The sequence below is a fragment of the Tamandua tetradactyla genome, chromosome 2, assembly GCF_023851605.1.
Source record: "Tamandua tetradactyla isolate mTamTet1 chromosome 2, mTamTet1.pri, whole genome shotgun sequence".
In the NCBI taxonomy this organism is placed as follows: Eukaryota; Metazoa; Chordata; class Mammalia; order Pilosa; family Myrmecophagidae; genus Tamandua; species Tamandua tetradactyla.
The window spans coordinates 138,110,604-138,132,408 of NC_135328.1; the positions used below are offsets into that span (position 1 = coordinate 138,110,604).

The following is a 21,805-nucleotide window of genomic DNA, read 5'->3' on the forward strand; positions in this document are numbered from 1 at the left end:
AAATTGGCAATCTGACTGGGGCTCCTTTCTGCAGAACATATTGCTTTTCTCATGGCTTCCAGAACTCTCTCCTTGTCCTTGGCATTTGACAGTTTGACTATTCTGTATCTGGGTGTGATTCTCTTTCATTTATCCTGTTTGGGATTCATTGGGATTCTTGAATTTGCATGTTCATGTCTTTCATTAAATTCAGGAAGCTGTCTGCTATTATTTCTTTGAATATTCCTTCTGCCCCTTTCTCTCCTTTTTCTCCTTCTGGGACTCCCAAACTGCAAAAATTGGTATGCTTGATGGTGTCCCAAAGGTCTCTTAGGCTCTTTTCACTTTTTATAATTATTTTTCTCTCTGCTCCCCAGTCTGACTCATTTCAGTTGTCTCGTCATCAAGTTCACTGATTCTTTCTTCTCCCAGCTCCAATCTGCTGTTGAAACTTTCCTGGGAATTTGTCATTTCACTTATTATTGTCCTCAGCTCCAGTAGGCTGTTTGGCTCCTTTTTTAAAAATTGCTCTCTCTCTATTTAGATTTTCATATTGTTCATTCATTGTGTTCTAGTTTGCTAGCTGCTGGAATGCAACACACCAGAGATGGATTGGCTTTTAATAAAAGGGGATTTATTTTGTTGGTTCTTCAGAGGAAAGGCAGCTAACTTTCCACCGAGGTTCTTTCTTACGTGGAAGGCACAAGATGGTCTCTGCTGGTCTTCTCTCCAGGCCCCTGGGTTCCAACAACTTTCCCCGGGGTGACTTCTTTCTGCATCTCCAAAGACCTAGGCTGAGCTGCTAGTGCTGAGATGAGGAATGCTGAGCTGCTTAGCAGTGCTACGGTGCAATCTCTCATTTAAGCACCAGCCAATTAAGTCAAACATCACTCATTGCAGCAGACACGCCTCCTAGCTGACTGCAGATGTAACTGGCAACAGATGAGGTTCACGTACCGCTGGCTTATGTCCGCAGCAACAAGACTAGGTATGCTCACCTGGCCAAGTTGACAACTGAATCTAACTAACACAATTGTTTTCCTGATATCTTTCTTTGTTCCCTTTTATCTCCTTGAGCATATTGAGGATTAGATTTTCTTCTTTTAAATAATTTATTGTACATGTATTATACCACACAGCATGGCACTTTCAACACTGACCTATAACCTGTTAATATGATAAAGACAAAATCATTTATCTTATTAGAAACAACATACACCATCTCTTTATAGTCTTCAAACATTATTCCCTTTTAACTTTGATAATTTGATGATACATTTTGCAGGCAGCTACTGTTTTAACAGAAGAATACTTTTAAATAGACCTAACTGGCCAAATTATTTATTAGGTATAAATTTCACAAATACTGTTTAAATGCACTGTAACAGAGGAGCTGGAGAGTATCCTTCTCCAGGCTGCACAGTGAGAACCACCAACTGAGTGGTGGGACTTGGGGCCCTTTCCTAGGCCCCAGCTTTTGTAATGCATGTAATGCATGCAGATGTCAGCCCACATGTCTCCCTGTGCTTGTGGGTTGGCTTGGTATTCCACTGGGTGTCAGAATTTCTTCAAATAGCTTTATGGAATGGATCAATGAAGATAGCCTCAAAGAATCTGTACATGGAATCTTCACCAACCTAGTAAGAATTCAGGACTCTCAGGTCCTCACAGCAGCGTCCAGCTAACTCCTTGGCAGCACACTGAAGATGTCAAGAAAACTTCAGCTATTTTTCACCGTGATGGACAAGCTTGCCAAGGAACCGGGCATTGGAGGTCACCACAACACACATGGATCCAGTAGATCATATAGCCTTGCCTAGCCATGTATCCCAGTCTGTGTGCTTTATTGGGCTGATGGGGGCAGAGGGTCCTGTGGGGCACAGAGAGCTGGCAGTATTGTCAGCAGTGGACCCTCAGAAGAAACCACATCATCTTGGACTGCTTATTCCTCCACAGCCTCTGGAAATACTTGTAAGCACTCCTATTGGCTTACCTAATGGCTAATGCCAAACAGAAAAAGCTGTTGAGAATCATTTTATAAAAATCTTCATTCAGTATGTCCAATGGCTAGGCCTTTTCATGGGTGATTCCTGGATTTATATCTTATTGCATTGGATGGACCATCATTATCACTTTCTTGGTCTTGTAATGCTTTGTCGCACACTGTCTGTGCTGGTTTGAAACTGTTATGTATCCCAGAAAAGCCATGTTCTTTGAATCCTAATCCAGTCTTGTGGGGACAGACCTGTTCTAGGATGGGGTCTTTTGATTAGGTTATTTCCATGGAGTTGTGACCCTGCCCATTCAAGGTGTATCTTAAAAGTTTACCGGAGTCCTTAAAGGAGCTCTTGGAGAGACAAAGAGCTCAGAGCTGACACAGAGATCAAAGAGAAAAAAACAGATATGGACATGTGGAGGTGCTTGGAGACATTCTGAAGAAGCTCAGAGAGGAGGCCACTGGAACCAGGAGCTAAAAGCAATGTGACCCGGGACAAAGGGCCAGCAGACATGGCTGTGCCTTCCCATGTGACAGAAGCACTCGGATGCTGCCTTTCCTCTGAGAAGGTATCATCTCGTTGGTGCCTTAATTTGGATATTTTCATGGTCTTAGAATTGTAAATTGTATGTTACTAAATCCCCTTTATAAAAGCCAGTCTATTTCTGGCATATTACATTCCGGCAGCATTAGCAAATCAAAATACTGTCCATTTAAATATTTTAAAGGGTAACTGTAATTTAGTCCCTGAGCTGTGCATACCTGCAGTTTCTATCCAGGTAGTGATTTGACAGAGATTTTCTTGAGTAACAGGTGCTAACAAAAACAAATTAACCAATGCAAGAAACACTTTTCACAGTCTTTGCAAATTAGCTCTGCTTTGGCCGGTGCTCTCCTTCAGAGTTTAGCCTTCCTAACAAGATCAGCTCAAGGTAAATGCAAAGTGCAGGGTCCTTACCTTCTTTTCTGAGCCTATGTCTTGTTCTGAACTTACGCTTGCTCATAGCCTTAGGAATGACCCCATTTACTAGAGTTTGAATGCCCCTCTACTGCCTATGAGATAGACATTCTCCCCCTCCTTGGTGCTCTACTGTAGGGCTTACTGCAGGTAATCCTTTGCCCCAGCTGCTTAGACTGGTTTCTTGCACTGCTTTGGTTATCAGCAAGCTGCCTCTGCCTTCAGGGCAGGTTGTGGGAGGTCCACCCAGAGAGGGGTTTCCTGGTTCAGTCTTTCATGTTACCATCTGATAGATTGGCACCCACATACAGGCATCCAGATCCTCATGGGGGTTACTCCCTTCCTTCTGGAGCAGGGCCAGGGACCCACAGAGGGACAGCAGACTGGTTCTGCCCTGGGCCAGAGAGGGGGAGGGGGAGGGCCAGCAAGGGCGTCACAAGCTTCTCTTACCATTATGTTTTCTTGATTTGGCATCACCCAGTAACTGTTTTCAGCATTTTGAGGAAGATGGCTCTGCCACTTTTTGCTCGCTGTTGGAAGGTTCTGTGGGGAACAGCGCCCTGGAGCAACTTATGCCACCATCTTGGCCAACCAGACCCCAGCTGATTCTTATACATAAAAAATGTGAAACCCATTCACATACGGATGTGGTCTGATGCTGCTTTACAAGATAAAAGAGAACATGATTTTCTCTAGTGCTAAACAGAGGCTGGGAGATCATTAATTCTTAGAATCAGAGAATGTCAGTGTTGTTGTTGTACAAAAAACTGAGATCTGTAGCTTCTAAGTGACCTCACAGATCACACAGCAAGTAAACTGGGGTTTGGACCAACATCCTGACACCTAGTTCAGTTCTCGCTCTACTATACTTGTGGTGTGCAGTCAGGCTGCATATAGAATTACGTGGGGAACTTTTAAAAATAAACATGCCTGAGACCCACTCCGAGAGATTCTGTTTTAATTGATGAGGGTGTGGGGATCCAGGCAAGGTATTTTTAAAAACTCCCAAGGTAACTTCAATATGCAACCAGAGACCCCTGCCACCTGCACTTTTTGTCTCAATCCCCTCATTACCTAGTCGCTGCTAAGGGGGCATAGAGTACCAGAGGAGAGTCTGTCCCTGTCACAGCCCCAACTTGCTGTCCTGTGCTTAAGTTCTCCCTGTCCCAGTTCCTTGCAGAGTGCAACAGGGACAAAATAATTCATTCAGCAAACATTATTTTTAAGTGTTTACTAAAATATTTTGGCTCCCATAGACCTGACCAAGATTGCTATAAAAGATGAATAATTTGATGTTAAGAAGGTTCTTTGAGCTTCCTGGGGAAAAGGTGCAATATGAGTTTAAGCATTATTATTACATCATAAATTTTTAATTAAAAGATTCAACTTTGCTCACAAGCTAACGCTGGCAGTAAAATTGGCAGATATCTCCTCTATTCATTGAAACTGTGTGAAGGTACTTTACAAAGGCAGGGTGGTCTTTTTTTTCCCATTTTTGAAAACAAACTGTATTGCCTTTTTTTCTGATGATAGAAACAAAGCATATTCATTGTGGATCACTTAGAAAATTCAGAGGAGTAAAATTAAAAGAAATTGGCTGTAACCTCACCACCCAGATAAACTGCTCGCATTTTTTTTTTTGCATTGGCAGGCAGCTAGCATTTTTAAAAAGATGAAAATTTTATTTTCATTTTATTATTTAAAAATGGACTTCTATTTACAGATCAGTTGTGGAAATAGTACGGTTTCCTCATAACCCATACACAATTTCCCCTAATCTCAGCAACTAACATCTGTAAGGTACACTTGTCACAATGAATGAACCAATGTCAACACATTATTATTTTTTTTAATATTTTTTTGAGATATCTTCATACATATACAGTCCATCCAGAGTATACAATCAGTGGTTCACAGTATCATAACAGTGGTGTACACATCACCATGATTTTTTATTTTATTTTACATGCGCAGGCACCGGGAATCGAACCCGGGTCCTCTGGGCATGGCAGGTGAGCATTCTTGCCTGCTGAGCCACCATGGGTCACCCACCATGATTATTTTTAGAACATCTGCATCACTCCAGAAAAAGAAATAAAAAGAAAAAAGAAAAAAAACTCATGTATCACATACCCTTGCCTCTCACTCTCATTGACCACTAGTATTTCAGTCTACCCATTTTTTTTACCACTCCCGCCCCTCCATTTATTTAATTTTTGGCCTATATTTTTACTCATCTGTCAGTACCCTGGATAAAGGAAGCATCAGACCCAAGTTTTCACAATTACACGGTCATATGGTAAAAGCTAAATATTTATACAGTTGTCTTCAAGAATCAAGGCTACTGGAACACAGCTCAAGAGTTTCAGGTACTTCCCTCCAGCCACTCCAATACACCATAAACTAAAAAGGGATATCTGTAGAAAGCACAAGAATAACCTCCAGGAAAACCTCTCAACTTTGTTTGAAATCTCTCAACCACTGAAACAAACTTTATTTTGTCTCATTTCTCTCCTTCCCCTTTCAGTCAATAAGGCTTTCTCAATCCTATGATGCTAGGTCCTGGCTCATCCCTGGGAGTCATGTTCCACATTGCCAGGGAAATTTACAACCCTGGGAGTCCAGTCCCACGTGGGGGGGAGGGCAGTGAGTTCACCTGCCAAGTTGGCTTAGAGAAAGAGGCCAAATCTGAGCAACAAAAGAGGTTCTCCAGGGGTGACTCTTAGGCATAATTATAAGTAGGCTTAGCCTAGCCTTTGCAGGAATAAGTTTCATAGGGGTGAACCTCAAGATCAAAGGCTCAGTCAATTGAATGGATTGTCCCACTGCTTGCGAGAATATCAGGAATTCCCCAAATGGGAGAGTTTAACATTTCCTCCTTTCTCCGCAATCCCCAAGGGGACAGCAAACACACTTTTATTCTTGCCCAAATCACTCTGTGATGCACTGGGACATCACTCCATCCTGTATAAACCAACAAGTCCTGCCCTATTCCAGATTCCATGTAATTATGATATTCAAATAAACTGACCATATAAGTTAAATTAGATAATGTACTACCCCAAAAATGTAAATGTTGCACCATATAAATATCTCCTCCTTTGGTCTCATGCAGAGGTTGAAGTTTTAAAATATGATCCATATCATCCTTTACCCTGTATTCTGATATACCTTAGTCCTATCCAGATCAGCTTCATTCATATCCCTAGTCTAAGTCTGATGACTTTTTTACCTTCTTAAAAAAGCTCCTATATGGGGTACTGCTGACTTTCAAAGCTTCGGAGCTCTAATTCTGAGTCTCAGGTGTCACATAAATACCCAAGTTTTGGGGAAAACCAGGTTATGCAAAAATAGCTCAGTATCTCAGAATTTAGAAATAACAATTATAACCCCAGAACAGATGTGACTGCTGTAAGAGCTTACAATCTAGGACCCCTTACAGTAGGACACAAGGTGATAACCCATTCTCTTGACTTCAATTCTCCGAGTTTGTAAATACGAATAAGGCATGATAATATTTGTCATTTTGTTTCTGACATTTCATTCAGCATACTGTCCTCTAGGTTCATTCATCTAGTTGCATGCCTCACAACTTCATTCCTTCTTGCCGCTGCTCATAGTTGTCTGTAGACACCACAGTTCCCCCTTCCGTTCCTCAGTGGTTGTACCCTTAGGCCTCCTCCATTCATTATGGATCCTGAACACTGCCGCCATAAACACCAGTGTGCAAATGTCCATTCGTGTCCCCTCTCTTAGTTCCTCCAGGTATATACTGAGCAAGGGTTTCAGGATCATGTGGCAACCCCACCCGTAGCCCCCTGTGGAACCACCACACTGCCCTCCAAGGGGCTGCACCTCTCATTTCCCTACCAGCAGTGAACAGGCACATCTTCCTTTCCATATTTTCTAGGCAGGGTGGTCTTACTCCTTTACAGTTATTCTTGTATAACAGACCGATGCTTTAAAGATGTTTTATTTAGAAAGCTTTTCTTCTCGTGTGCATTTTCTGTCATTTCAAATTTCTTTCTTGTTCCATCAGACATGGGTTATCAGAAACAGCAGCCTGGGCCCATGGGGCAGGCGTTTGCATGTCTTCCCCTAAGATTTTCTCTTGTCGTTCTCCATCTTCTAAAATGGAAGGGATCAGAGGGGTGTTTCTACCTGTCTTAGGAGACACTGTCATTTCTTCTTTATACTTCTGTTAACAGAAGTCATGCGCTCCTACACTCCTCTCCTTGCACCTTTTGGCGAGTTTGGCTTTTCTTCTTAAAAACATTTCTTTAACTTGTATGTGGTCATAACTTGAAAGAAAGAAAAGAAAATCCAAAGCCAGACTGGGGCAGATAAATGCCAAAGATAAGTGATGGAAATGATCAGTTATGTAATCATTGCAGATGACAGCGGGAACGCCACAGACAAGAGTTTGCAACCCTGTGTAAACAAGCCCCCCTGTAAATGCAGAGAGAAAGTCCAATTTACAGCAGCCGCTTCTTCCTTTACCAGCTGTAGCACATATTCTTCCATGTCAAAGCAGTGTTGAAAGGAGCCTGTCAGGCCAATGCCGGGAATTCATCTTTCTGCAGAAGGGCCCAGGTGGAGGGCCGTTCTAAGTGGGAGACTTATTAGACAAATAGAGAATAACAACAACACACTACACGTACTCGTCCTTGTTGGATCTTGTAAAGAGGCCACAGAATGACTGTTAGAGACCTTGAACACTAAGCTAAATGTGAGATTCCCCCAGAAAGCAGTTTTTCACCAGCTAGCAACTGAGACTACCCAAAATTAGGTTGGCTGCTTATGAAAAATGCAGGGCCGCCCCCACGGGTGTCTTTCCCAATGCACCACTGAAGACATTTGTCTTCCTTCATACCAGTCTTGAGCAATTTCGGACTGACTGGGGCTCCCCAGTCAGCATTTCTCGAGTCCTATTACTAATTTAGATCTCCCCGGCCCCCACACCGGGAACTGGGAGGACAAGGCCTAAGCGTGCAAGCTGCCTCCCAGCCTGCTCAGATAAGATTCTGTTCTTTATTACATTTCTCTCACACAGCTGGTAAGGGATGGGCTGGAGCGAGTTAAATTCTGAGTCAGTCTTTGCTTTTATTTTTTTTAACATTTTTTTATTGCAAAATATAACATATATACAAAAAAGCAGTACATTTTAACAAATAATTATAGAACAGATTTCCAAGTTTGGTATGGGTTACAATTACACAATTTCAGACTTCTTCCTAGCTACTCCAAGACACTGGAAACTAAAAGAAATGTGAATATTCACCAGTCATACTCATTTGATAAATCCTATCTTCTCTGTTATAATTCCTCTTTCTCCTTTGATCCTTCAAGGATATTTGGGCTATGCCCATTCTAACTTTTTCATGTTGAGAAAGGACGCCAACAATATGGGATAGAGAGAGGGACTAGTTGATGTTCTGGAGAGGCTGGATGTTAGGACTTGGCTGGCCTAGGAAGCCATCTGAAGGTTTTAGGTTTCTGGAAAATAATCTTAGTGCATGGAACTTAGGTAGAATCTCAGATAGAGCCCTGGTGTTCTTTAGGGTTAACAGGAGTGATGTTAGAGTATGGCATACCATGGCCATTAGCAATATCTAGCTGAAGCTTGCATAAGAGTGACCTCCAGAGTAGCCTCTTGACTCTATTTGAACTCTCTCAGCTACTGATACCTTATTTTGTTACATTTCTTTTCCCCACTTTTGGTCAGGAAGGCATTGTCAATCTCACAGTGCCAGAGCCAGGCTCATCCCTTGGAATCATGCCCCATGTTGCCAGGAAGACTTTTACCCATGGACGTCATGTGCCCTGTAAGAGAGAGGGTAATGATTTTCCTTGCCAAGTTGGGCTTAGAGACGAGAGATGGCCTTTGCATTTTGACTGCTCTCTCAGTCCACTCCCACGTCCAGGCTGGCCTTACATTTCCATCCAGCAGTGGGTCGTAGTGATTGACTCGATAGGCCCTGTCTGGGAGACTTGTTAAGAAATGCACATTTCCAGACCTCACTCTTAGAGGCTTGTATGCCACAGGAATCTGAGTTTAGCAGGTTCCTCCAGGTGACTACAATGCTTGTGAGCCTCAGTACACACCTCGAGATACTTGCTGTGGCTGCTCCACAAGGAAAGCGCCGGGATGTGGGAAAGAACTGCCGCCAGTCGTGGGCACATGAGAAGGGCAATTGAAATGCCTTCTTTTATTTTTCTTGGGAGCTCTCCTCTGGAAACAAAGTGCTTTCTGTCATTTCCGTGTTGAAAGTGAGGGCTACTTTCCAGAAGGTAGGAGCGACCTCGGAGTCTCTTTAAAGATACTACAATTAAAACTGTTTGTGTTTATCAAGAGAAAAGCGAGAAATGAGGTCAGTTTACCCAGTTTCTCAAACAACTAACTACAAGAGGTCACAATGTCCTCTGAGAATTTTCTTGAAAATATTAAGGCTTTTATGCTTTTTGGAATTTCAGTGCCACCACAATACTTGTAGTCATTCATTCCACAAAATCCTGTTCAACACCCAATATTTGTCAGGCCCAGAAGCTTCCGCTTTCGCTTCTACACTTTCAGTGGACTTCCTTATTCCTCTTTCTGGCTTAATTTTTTTAGTGTTTTCCTTCCCTCCCCACCCTCTGTTTTGAACGTTTTCGAAATTTGTGAAATATTTAGAAAAGTGCACAAAACACAAGAGAACAATCCAACTAATTTTCACGAAGCAGACACCATGGGAGTGAAGATGTAGGAACATTGCTGGCACCCCAGGGCGCTCTCAGGTCCCCTCCCAATCCCTGCCTCCTCCCTTCCCCACAGAGGCTGCCTCCTTCCTAACTCAAGATTACTTCCTTGGGTAATCACTTCACCCAGAAGCACCATCCTTAAGTGCAATACTAATTTAAGTTTGATTTACTTTTGACTTTTTTTTTTTCAATTTATCAGTATTTACTATCCAGTTATAAGACCCCAGCAATATACAGCAAGGACACAATAGGACAGTGCAGACATGGTCACTATGAGGAGCTTGGAAGTTTTGGAGGAGGTCATGGCTAACACAGAGGAGTAATTAGAAAGCTGAACATCACTGAGAGACTTCCAAACACCTGTACCTGGAAAATCTCCATTTTCAAATGTTTTCTTAAGAAATAGGAAAAGTCAGGAAGGAAATTCGTGTGTAAAGATGCTCATGTAAAGCATGATTTATAGTAGCAACAACAGCAACCTAACTATACATCTAAAACGAAGCATGATGATTCATGTTTGTTACACATGGGATATTAAATCACCACCAACCATGACTTTTAAAGTACATAGTTTCATGACTAAATGCTTACAATGCGTGAAGTTGAAAAGCGTAACAGCCGTTTTTAAAATAAATGTTTGTACGTGCGGGAGTATTTACATGGGATTTTCCCTGTAATTTTTCCGAAATGCCTCTGGTCAATAATGGAAAGATATAGATTGGGCAGGATTTGTGTAGGAGTCCAAAGAAGAGGGAGAGCTATGTGCTAAAAATTATCCTCATCTGTGGGAAAGTTTTAATTGCTGCCACCACAGTGAGGTTTAGGTGTTGAATGTGTAAAGCAAAGTAGAAGCACCATTTGTGGAGATCCCAGACAAAATCAGTTTTGCTTTGGTTGGTTTGTATTCACTCTATAATTAGTAAATTATGTGGCACATCAATTTACACACAAATTAATAGGAGGTGTGAACTGCAATTGGAGAGAACATTTCATCAAACACCTGCTATAGAATGGCAATATTCTCCAACTGAATCAAGGGGCCAGACAGCTCGCCAGATTTGGAGATCAGATCTTCACATTATATCTTCTCCTAAAGCCCAGAGGAAACCCAGGGAAAGAGTCCAATTCCCTGGAATTGAACTTGCCTGGAAGCAAGGCAATTGGCTGGATGGGGCGGGAGCTGGCGGCAGAGCAGGGGGGACCACGGTGCCCACAGAAGCAGCAGCCGAGCCTGGGGAAAAGTCATCCTGTTGCAAGTGCCAGCATATCCGGAGCGCGGCCACCGCACATGTAGTGGTCTAAGGTGCTGGGGCACCTGGGGTGCAGCCGTTGGCTGGGCCTGGTGCATGCGGCTGAAGCAGCCAGCACTGCTTTTTGCTACCCATCTGTGACTCACAGCTGAACCTATTCCTGTTTGATACACGCGGTTTTGGCATTACAGACAAAGCTGCCACAGACCTTCATGTGCAGGTCTTCGTGAGGATGCATGTTTTCATCTCTCCTTGGTATATACTAAGAGTGGAATTGCTGTGTCATACAGAGCATTGGACTTCCTGATTAAGTTTCCCTCTCTTCTGGTGAGATTTGGGATCTCATGGCATCACTGCCCACTCACTGCCCCTTGGCATGGTCTTCCAGCCGCCATGTGAAAGTGAGAGTGATGTGTGGCCTAGGTTTTCATGGAGCTGGCACCATGCTCATGTCCAACCCGCTCCCCCCACGAACTCAAGAACATATATATGTTCAAGAATATATATATGTCCAACAGAAATGTGTATGTGTGTATGTAATATATATATATGTAATTGCTGGATCATAGGATATGCATGTGTTCCGTGTTAATAGGTTCACCCAGTTTTTCAGTGGCTGTACCAATTTACGTTCCCACCAGCAGAGTATGAGCAGCCGCTCCTTGTCAGCACTTGGAATTGTCAGTATTTTAACCATCTGATGAGTATGTTGTGGTATCTCAAGGTTTTAATGTATACTTTGCTGGTGAGTAATGAGGTTGAGCACCTTTTTGTATGTTTCTTGATCAGCTTGTTATTCTCTCTTGTGAAGCACCTATTTAATTCACTTGCCCATTTTTCTGTTGTTTCCTTTTTCCTACTGATTTGTAGAAGCTCTTTATATTTGCTGGGTACAAGTCCCTTATTGGTTTAATGTGCTGCAAATATCTTCTTCCATCCTGAGGCTTACATTTTTACCTCTTGCCAGTGTTTTTGTTGAACAGAAGATTTTCATTTTAATGTCAAATTTATCAGTCTTTTTTCTTTATATTGTTGCTTTATTTTTTTTGTCTTATTTAAAAAATGTTTTCCTATTCTGATGTCAGGAAGATATTCTCCTATATTATCTTCTTGGAACTTCATTATTTTGATTTTCAGTTTAAGATCTATAATCCATCTGCTCTTGATCTGTGTATATGATGTAATCCGGGACCATTTAATGAAAACACTGTTTTTTCCCCCACTGCTCTACAGTGCCACCTTTGTCATAGAACACATGTCCTGTTCTAGGACTCTCTATTCTATATTATTGGTCTGTTTGTCTGCTTTACATCAATACTATGCAGTTTTAATTACTGTAGCTTTATACTAAGTCTTGAATTCTGGTAGAGCAAGTTATCCCAGTTCGTTCTATTTCTTCAAGGCTGTCTTGGTGGGTTTTAGATTTTTGCCTTTCTATAAAAGTTTCAGAATCAGTATGTCAACTATCAAAAAAGTCTGAATTTTTAATAAGATTGCATTGAAGTTATAGATAAATTTGGGAGAAAATGATGCCTCTAAATATTGAATTTTCTAATCTAACAACTCTCAGTAATTTATAGAACATGTAGATGTAAAAAGCTTGAGCAATCTGATTAGGAAACTTGACCTAACTAGCTGTAAGATTTGCATCCTTGGTTTTCAGATATTTCTCTTTTTCTAATATATATGTATGTGCTTTGTAGGATATTTATAACCATAGTCTTATCTGCATATAATAGTGTTAATGTGTTATATTTTCATTACGATTAAGTTCAAAATATTTTCTAATTTTTATTGTTATTTCTTTTGACCTGGGTTCTTTAAAAAGTTATTGCTTATATAGGGATTTTCTAGTTATTCATTTCTGTCTTAATTGCATTGTGGTCAGAATATATGTTCTGCATGATTTTAGACCTTTGAAATTTGTTGAGACTTTCTTTTTGACCCAAGTATAATCAACATTTTGCAAATGTTCCATATATGCCTTCCAAGACTGGGTAACAGTCTTAGTCCTTCAGAGTAGACAGCTAAAAAACAACAGAAACAACTATCCACATGTTAAATTCCTCAGGAAACTAAATATTGAGTTACCCTATGACCCAGCAATACCAATACTCACTATATACCTAGAAGAGTTGAGGGCAGAGACACGAACAGGCATTTGCACACCAATGTTCATAGCAGCTGTATTCACAATTGCCAAGAGATGGAAACAATTCAGGTGCCCATCAGCAGACAAGTGGATAAACAAAATGTGGTATATACATACATTGGAATATTACACTGTAGTTAGACAAAATGATGTCCTGAAGCATCTGACAATGTGGATGAACCTTGGGGACATAATGCTGAGTGAAATACATCAGACACAAAAGGACAGGTACTGTATGATTTCATTATTATGATTCTGGTAAAGCCTCCAGGGTTTTGGAGCAGCTAGAAGGAAAGTTTTGAGACGAGGGAATGGTAGCCCATGACAAACTCGGGGACCTGTTCTGCAGCTGGTTGTTGAAGTGTGCTTTGAAAATTATTGCTTTTTCCTTTCTTTGCTTTTTATATGTATGTTATATTTTACAACAACAACAAAAAAAAGTATAGACAGCTATAGTTATGTTAGATAAACTCCTGAAATAAAAATTTTTTAAATGTTTAGTAACAGGTCACTACTATAGCAAAGTTGATATTTGTAATAACTTTCCACTTGATATTTTGAGAATGTACACAGTTTTGATAGTTAATCAAATGGTATTTAGGATAGTGTTTAATATTTAGAATCTAAGAAACTCTAATATCTGTATCTGTAGATTTTTTCCTTCCCCTGGTTTAATTTTAAATTGATTTTTGAAACGTATTGTACCAACAGGCTTTATAATAATTACTTACATATTGTATTTAAATATTCCTATGGATAAGCTAACTAAAATATCCATTCTAAGAATATTTTTTGTTTTCTTAAATAAAAATATTTAAAAAAATAAAAAAGTAAATACTTTAACAAAACACGCACATACTGATTGTCAACCACAAATAAAGTGCACCAATCTATAGGTCAAAGGAAAACACAAAGTACAAGAAGCACACTTACTTATCGTAACTTTACTTTGACCCACTCTCTTTCACATGTGTTTTTCCTCAATGGTGTGCAATAATAATTTCACATTACCATTCAGCTGAGAGCTCATGGTTCTCGGGTGTACTGCTTTGATGTGTTTTGGGGTTTCATAGGAGTCAATATATTTTAAGACAAAAAAAAGAGAGAAAGATAGAAACTATCTGAACTAGCCCTGCTCCTAAAGCAAAACTTCCCTGTGGTGGTGTCTTCTGTTCTATGAAGCACCCAGTCTCTCCAGTCATCTCCTTTCAGAACAGCACCAATTCGCCCTACTTTTCTCTACTTTATGTTGATTGCTTATGATGACATCATTTGCCTCCATTGATGCCACTCAACTTCTTCCCCGGTGATGAGGCTACTGGTCAGGTCAGTGCTCCCTGAGTTGTGTCAGGGACCAACAGTTCTGTAGAATAGTAGTGGTGCAAAGAGCACTGACCTGGAACAGTAACTCTGAAGTATGTTCATAGATATTAAGTGAAAAAAGGGTTCTGTGGCAGACCCATTAAGGATATAAAGCACATCATGTTCTGACCCATGCTTACAGAGCTTTATAGCTCCCCATCACATAAAATAAAACTCAAATTCCTTGTCCTCACTTACAAAGATCTACATGATCTGGCCCTTCCATCTTTCTCTTGCTTACTCTGTTCCAGACACACAGGTCTTCTTTTGTGCCTTTAAAGACACCAAGCTCTTTCCTTGTCTTTGCGCTGGCCATTCCTTCTACCTGGAATATTCTTCTCCCAGCTCCTCACTGGTTGTTGGATCCTTCTTCTCATTCAGATCTCAGCTTAATAGATGTCATTGCCTCCAGAGAAGCCTTCCCTGCCTACCCAAACTGAAGGCGTCTCTCAGTGAAGCCCTGTCATTTCACTTTGTTTTATGTTCATCATTGTCCATGGTCATCATTTTCTCACTCATTTATCTGTTAATTTGTCTGTTAGCAGTCTCCTTCCATTCAAGTGCATGAGAAGATTCTGATTTTTTCTATATCCCCAGCAGACCTGCATACCAGGCATAGAGCAAGTGCTCAGTACTTCACTGAATCAATGAATGAACAGATGGATGAATAAATGAATTTTACAAATGCTAGTTTAAACAAAATTAAGTCGAATGCTTTCCTGTAAGATTTTCAGAGCTTTTAATATGCTATTGTGCATTACAAATCTCTGAGTGCAATATCAAGTATCCAGGTTCCTGGAAACATTTTTTGGAGAGTATTGATGTCAAGATTTGGTGCTTTTTTAGGAATCAGATTCATTTTCCCATATAACTAACATTTTAAATAGAAGTAAAGTCAACATATGGCACATATTCTTTAACATTTCTTTTACTTACTAAAGTTGCTCTGCTAACTAATCTGATAGATTATTTTGTATGTGGATATAATCATGTCATACTGGCTTAGGGTCTTTGATCCCATCTTTTACTATTATATTGATTCTCTATGTTACTGGAAGCAGGGTACAAAAATAATAACTGTGGTGCATTAGTGAAAGATGATTTCTGGGGTGGAAACCTTTGACATCCCTCAGGTTACATCCTAAGGGTGCCCACTGATGCCTTGTAGACATCAGTTCTGATTGTTGACCTGATTCTAAATGGCAGAGTCAGCTATTGATACATATTTTTCCATAGTCCTTGGTAATGATATATTTGAAGTCACTTTTAAAATATTCAATGGGAAGACCAATTATACCCCATGCCTTTGTAAATTCCAGAGAGCAGAAATATTGCCCCTTCCTAATATAACTGGTAAGCAAGTAAACTTATTAAGTACATAGAAAGGCTTGGTAAATGATCCGAAGTGTATATAAAATATTCATAGAAAAGACTGGCAAGAAATATAGCAAAATATAAAAAAAAAAAAAAAAATTCTTTCTGTTGACTGGGAAATCGTCTTATTTCTATTTGAAACGTAAGAATTGATTAACACTACTTATTTCTTTTAAAATACGAAAGATTCTGGATCATTTTCTTTCCATAGAAATAAAATGTGTGGCTGTTTACTGCCATAGACAACTTGTTGGGGCACATACTCATTCCAGACACCCTCTTCTTCCTACTTACCCTTTTTCAGTGCCAGCAATTAAGTACTTTGTATTGTAGATTTAAAAATTGTAGTTTCCGGATGATAGTTTTAGGCTTCGTTGGAGTTAGTCGATTTTGTTTTTTCCCTTTTTCCTCAGGCACAGCTTCTCCTGGGGTCTCAGTGAAAGCCTGGAGTGGTTACAAGGCCTCTCTGCCTTGATGGGGTTTGAACTGCAACTTCCAGCTCCTCAGTTGCTGTGTAACTCTTCTCACTTAGTAAATTGTCTATGTCACTCTCTATCGTGACTCCTTTGAGCAGAAAACATGATTACTAGAATTTGGAAGACTGTGAATTCCTTTTGAACCCTGTGTCATATTCTCTTCAATAGTCCCCGACTCCAGCTTATGAAAACGTAGAGCTTCATATTCAAGCCTCCTAGCCTTCTAAACCACTATAGTGCCCTTGGAAACAAGGCTGGAATGCTTCTGCTACTGGCCAGCCTGTGTCCACATGGCATGGACATTTCTGCCCACTGACTTTTCTCTCTATTACTGGCCATCTCATGGATATGTTGCTTAACTCTTGAACAAGTTTTAAGTCAGTCATGAAAATAGTTCTTGAGACATATATTTTACTGCTACAGAATCTATTTACAGCCAAGATTTTACAGACGGATGCCTTGATAAATGTGTTTTTGTTTGCCGTGAATAATTTCTGCCTCATGATATTGAAAAAATGTAATTCATAATTTCCATTAAGAGGAAGGCAGCAGTGGTATGCAAAGAGTTGTCAATTATCTTGTGATTCCAGACAGAATTATTCTGGGATTCATTTGGGGGGAATTCAACTGCTCTAGTAGAAAACCTGTTGGTTAAACATGAACTCTTTCCACAACCTGAAACACAGAAATGAGAGGCAAAATTGAAGTCGTAATACAGTTCTTCAGCCAAGGCTCTCTGTTAAAATCCACAGGCAAAGGGGAGAACAAGTGATAGGTTTCCTCAGGGGAAGGCTTAGCTGCCAAACCACGCTGAGAGCATGTTAATCAAGCTCTCCAGGGGCTGTGCACTCAGTGTTCTCAGGCAGAAATTGAGACGGCTCTCTTCAGCATTTCTTCTTTGCCAGGCCTATACAAAGGTCTGAAAGCATGGAAGGAATGTCAGAGGAAGTGGGAGACGCTGTCCCTGCTCTCGAGCTCTCAATCTAACGGCAGCAATGGCTGAGATACAGCAGACCTGAGCTGATAGACGTTTGATGACCTGTCCAAGGCAACTAATGGACATTGCCCCTTTACTCCCCAGCTGTTAGAGGCTTACCTGTCCTGTTTTCTGTAGTCTCTTGGTCAGAGTCCCTGCTGCTCCCTGGTAAATCCCCATCCAGTTGTTCCTGGGACATGTCCTTCCTAAAGCCACCGAAGTTCCTAGCCATCACAGCCATCCACCCAGCCAGCCACTGCTTCTTCCCTTCTCTACCTTCTGCGTCCAAGGGCTCAGTGCCTCAGGGCTGACTGTTCAAAGCTTAGAGGAACATGAGGGTCAGGGTTCCTATAAGACACTATTTCAAGCATATTGTGGATTCATTAGGCTCTTGGGATTAGATGGAATTAGAAGTCGATAATTATAATTTATTCATTTTATTTTATCTTTTAATTATTTGTTGCATGAGCTCCGAGTTCCTCCATGGTCCTTTTCCTGCATGCCCAGCCCTGCCTCATCTCTTCCTGTACATATACATTCTGCTCTTACTTTATTTTTAGGAGGCAGTACAGCTGCTTGCTCTGAGCTTTTGTGATCTTGGCAATAGTATGTGCTGCTTATTTATTATCTTGTTAAAAACAGATAAGGTGGAAATGCTAATGGCAAGTGCAACCATAGCTCAGCCCACCTGATTCTGCAAAGCATATTTTCTCATCACGCTCTGGTCCCGGCCCCACAGGTAGAGGCTGTGCGATTGGAGTGGTGATGAGGGCCAGCCAATCAGGACATGTTGCGGTATGCAATGCCCATAAACTCTGCAGAGTAGGCAACCAAACGAATAATGCAGCTTAATCCCCAGCTTTCATCTTTGCTTATTTCCAAAATTATCCACAAGATCAGCTGTTCTGTGTGAAATGTCACAAACAGAAAATAAAGGTCCTTTTGTGATTCAATCCACAGTCTCTCGGTCCCTCTCTCTGAGCAACCTCTTCCTTTTACTCTTGCTGCCTGGCATCGGGACTTGAACCTTGTGATAAGCAAGGAACCATTTGATCAGATTGCTGTGTAGGCTGAGATCAGGTCTGAAAGTAAACGCTTCCTCGTGGAGCTCTTAACCATGAACTGTTTTAAGTCCCCATAATAATGTCTGCTTTCTACAAAATTGCAGATTGCCGTATCCCTCAAATTGAAGATGCTGAGATTCATAACAAGACATACAGACACGGAGATAAGTTAATCATCACCTGTCATGAAGGATTCCAAATCCGCTACCCCGACCTGTACAACATGGTTTCATTATGTCGTGATGATGGAACATGGGACAATCTGCCCATCTGTCAAGGTACAGGACAGAAGCTTTAGTTCTCAGCTCCTCTCCTCTCAGACAATGCTGTAGAGCAGCTACATGTTTCTCTAATAGAATGCTACAGATACTAGAGGGAGAAAACAAAGACTCCCGCCCCCACGGCTCCAGCTGTGTCTTCATCGTGGTGGCCAAAACTCTGCTCTTGGATTCTCTGCAGCCACTCCCTGTGGTTTGTATTCTGACTCCGTATGTTGGCTTTAAAGTGTAAAGGGGAATACCATATTATTTAGCATCTTGGATGTCTCCTTCACTCTAAGAAATCAAAAGTGGCTGAAGAATGAGAAGACTTGTAAATAGGCTGTGAACACAATGATGAACTATGGTATATTTAATGGAAATAATAGGGCATTTATACGTATTTCAGTAGCAGTGAGAATATCTTTAAAGCCAATTTTACAGAGGCTATTTTCTCCTAATAATGTTATCCCTTTTTATAATGCATGAAGGGCTGAAAAATAATCAAATTCAAATTTCATCCAAACCGCACAGTGAATCTTTATCCTCCTGCATTTTAAAAATGTACGTGGGCCAGTGTAGGGGTCCCTGTTTGTAAAAATAAGCCCTTGAATTCACATTAATTCTGGTTTTATTTTTTTGATGTGTGGCTTGGACCAAAGGTCCAAGAAACCAATGCATAATTCACAATTGAAAGGAGAGGGAGAGCAATCTCATTTGCACCGCTGGCATGTTAAAGTTGAAATGAATGTTAACTTTGTGCCTGGAAATCACAACTGGCAGCCTCTGATATTGCTTTCCCATAGTTGGAAATAAATCAGTTCTTTACATGAGAGTGTGCGTCATGACCCCTTGAAGAAGCAAAAGCTTCAGTTTTAGGGTACAGGGTAGCCCAGTCCATCACACCCCCATTTGCTTCTCCCCAGAAACTTCCTGCATTGCTTAGCATATTATATAATACATGTTTAGGGGAGATGCATGATTTATTTACACTTTGAGAGACTGTCCATAAAATAAGCAGCTGCCTTTTAGGCTGGGCTGTTTATTCAAATGAACTGTATTAAGTGCTGATTTGTTCCAGTCCTCGGGCTAGCTGAGAAATGGTGAGGAAAATTACCTCAGACTCGAGTCACTTCTCGCCTTCATATTTTCCACAGATCCTTTTGTTCTTCCATCCTTTCTATTTCCTTTTAAGTCACTTCAGCACAGTAGGCTTCTGCAGCAGCCCTTTTTTCCCCAGTGACATTTTGAAAATATCCTATGGCGGTATAAATTTGGGGCTGTCATTGTGAGGAGTTCAGAAACAGGTTTTCCCGTTGCTCTGTCTGACCGCCGCTGCCCCTCCCTCCATCTGTCTACATTCAAGTGTCAAAAAAGTCAAAAAATAACTTTTGTGGTTCTACAATGACGACGATAGCAGAAGGGTTTGCTGGCTGCTCTTGAGAGGCATGCTTCTTCAAACCGAAGCCCAGCTTTCATTTCTCCTTGGAGCCCTTTGTCCCTTTGGAGGAGGTGCCACCCCCAAGCTTTGCTGCAGAGGCAGGAGAGAGCCCTCGCCGGCCGGAGCTGCTGGCGTTCCACCTGCTCTCTGCAGCCGGCCTGCGGGCCCAGCTCAGACACTGAGGAATCAGGGCTGCTGTAGATAGCCCCACACTGCCCCAAGCCCCCAGGGGGAATATAATTGGCCCTTAGCGTGACATTTCATTCTTTAACTTTTATTTGCACCTATAGATCCAGGCACTAAAGCCTGAGGTGTCTTTTCTCTATTATCTGGAAGTGCAAATAGAAATCACCTTGAGCTATTGAGTTGAAGCTGGGTTCCTGCTGTTATATTTAGGACAGGCCGTCTCCAACCAAGAGTGAGCATATCTTTCCTTCTCCAATTAACTCCATGAATTATAACCCCTTCCATCTCCTGGAGTTCTTGGAGGTGGAGGAAGGGGGTTGTTCCGAGGCCATTTTTTCCCAAGGGACCTTTATGTTTTGAAGGTTAGTGCCCTGATGCCTCCTGCTAGCTATGGAGCTGAGCTCCTCTTTATTTAGGGGAAGCTACTTTATCAGCTTGTATAACTTAGACTACAGCTCCTTCCTCGGAAAAGGAGTGGGGCAGTCATCCCTGCAGCCCGCTCATTTGAACTATGCTATGATTTTAATACATTCACTTTTGCTTATTCATTTATTTATCTTTTTTTGCTTAGATTATTGATTGTTTCTCCCTTCTCTCACACACTTCATTCTTGCTGTGAACATTGTCAGTTTTCAGCTCAGATAAAAATCATTTGAGGCTGTGGGGATTATCTAAAACAAGCCATGAACTCCAGCCTCCAGGTATGGTCCATTCCTTAGGTCCAGAGTGCTGGCTAGAAGGGACGGGGGCAAGATGGTGGCTTAGTGAGGTGTGGAATTTAGCTCGTCCTCTAGAGCAGCTAGTAAATAGCCAAGAACTGACTGCTGGGGCTACATCAGTGACCGGACACAGAGTGTGCACCAGTCTGGGCAAGCTGGATTGACTGAGATCCCACACAGAACTATAAGTCCCCCAAGGCACGGAGGTTGGTGCCCCTCCCCCACAGATCAACAGTCTGGTTCCCCGAGGGGAAAGGAAACAGACTTTACTAGCAGCAAGGGCTTAGCTCAGCCAAGCTCCACTTGAGGAATTAATTAACAAATTATGATTACTGAAAATAGGACACCAGCTCAGATAAACCTGGAATAAGTGTTAAAGGTATCAGGAGTTTTTGCCCTGACTGAGAAGTAGGGCTGATGGAAAAAAACAACAACAAAAACCCAAGCCTTTTTGAGTCAGACAGTACAAACTACTGCAAAACGGCTGGATTCCAGGAATTGGCAGAATAGGATAGGTCTAGTTCACCCCTGCTCCAAGAAACAGAAAAGTGACTGAGGTGGCGATTCCAGGGTATAAGTGACCCATAAGGGTCTTCTACACTACATAGAGAGGCCCTGGTTGCAAAAGCTGAAAAATTGAGATGCAGAGAATTAGAGACCATCCAGCTGGTGCAAACAGCCTAAAGCATTCCAAAGGGAAGCCTGGAGCCCTCAGGAGTACACAGAAGGGGAGACTGGGGCTAGCAGACTAGGACTACCTTTGTGTCCCTCAAACTGCACCTGCTTCTATGCTCCAAGGTCTGCCTGAGCTGCACTACATACCCACGGCCCCTGCACCACACCTCTGCAACACCGCACCGTGCACCCTATGCTC

The 21,805-nt window shown here is 41.5% G+C and overlaps 1 protein-coding gene and 1 pseudogene across 10 annotated transcripts in view; one reads left to right on the forward strand and one right to left on the reverse strand.

Moving 5' to 3' along the window:
- SUSD4 (sushi domain containing 4) overlaps window positions 1–21,805 on the forward strand; it is a 158,618-nt gene that overhangs the window by 101,045 nt on the left and 35,768 nt on the right. For all 10 annotated transcript variants that reach the window (XR_013170793.1, XM_077149160.1, XM_077149154.1 and 7 more), the window contains one exon: window positions 18,433–18,606. Coding sequence is in view for 9 of the 10 variants with exons in the window: in XM_077149160.1 (XP_077005275.1) it covers window positions 18,433–18,606 (174 nt within the window). In the remaining variant the exon portion in view is untranslated. The remainder of the gene's footprint in view (window positions 1–18,432; window positions 18,607–21,805) is intronic.
- On the reverse strand, window positions 1,324–17,444 carry LOC143654296 (large ribosomal subunit protein eL15 pseudogene; annotated as a pseudogene).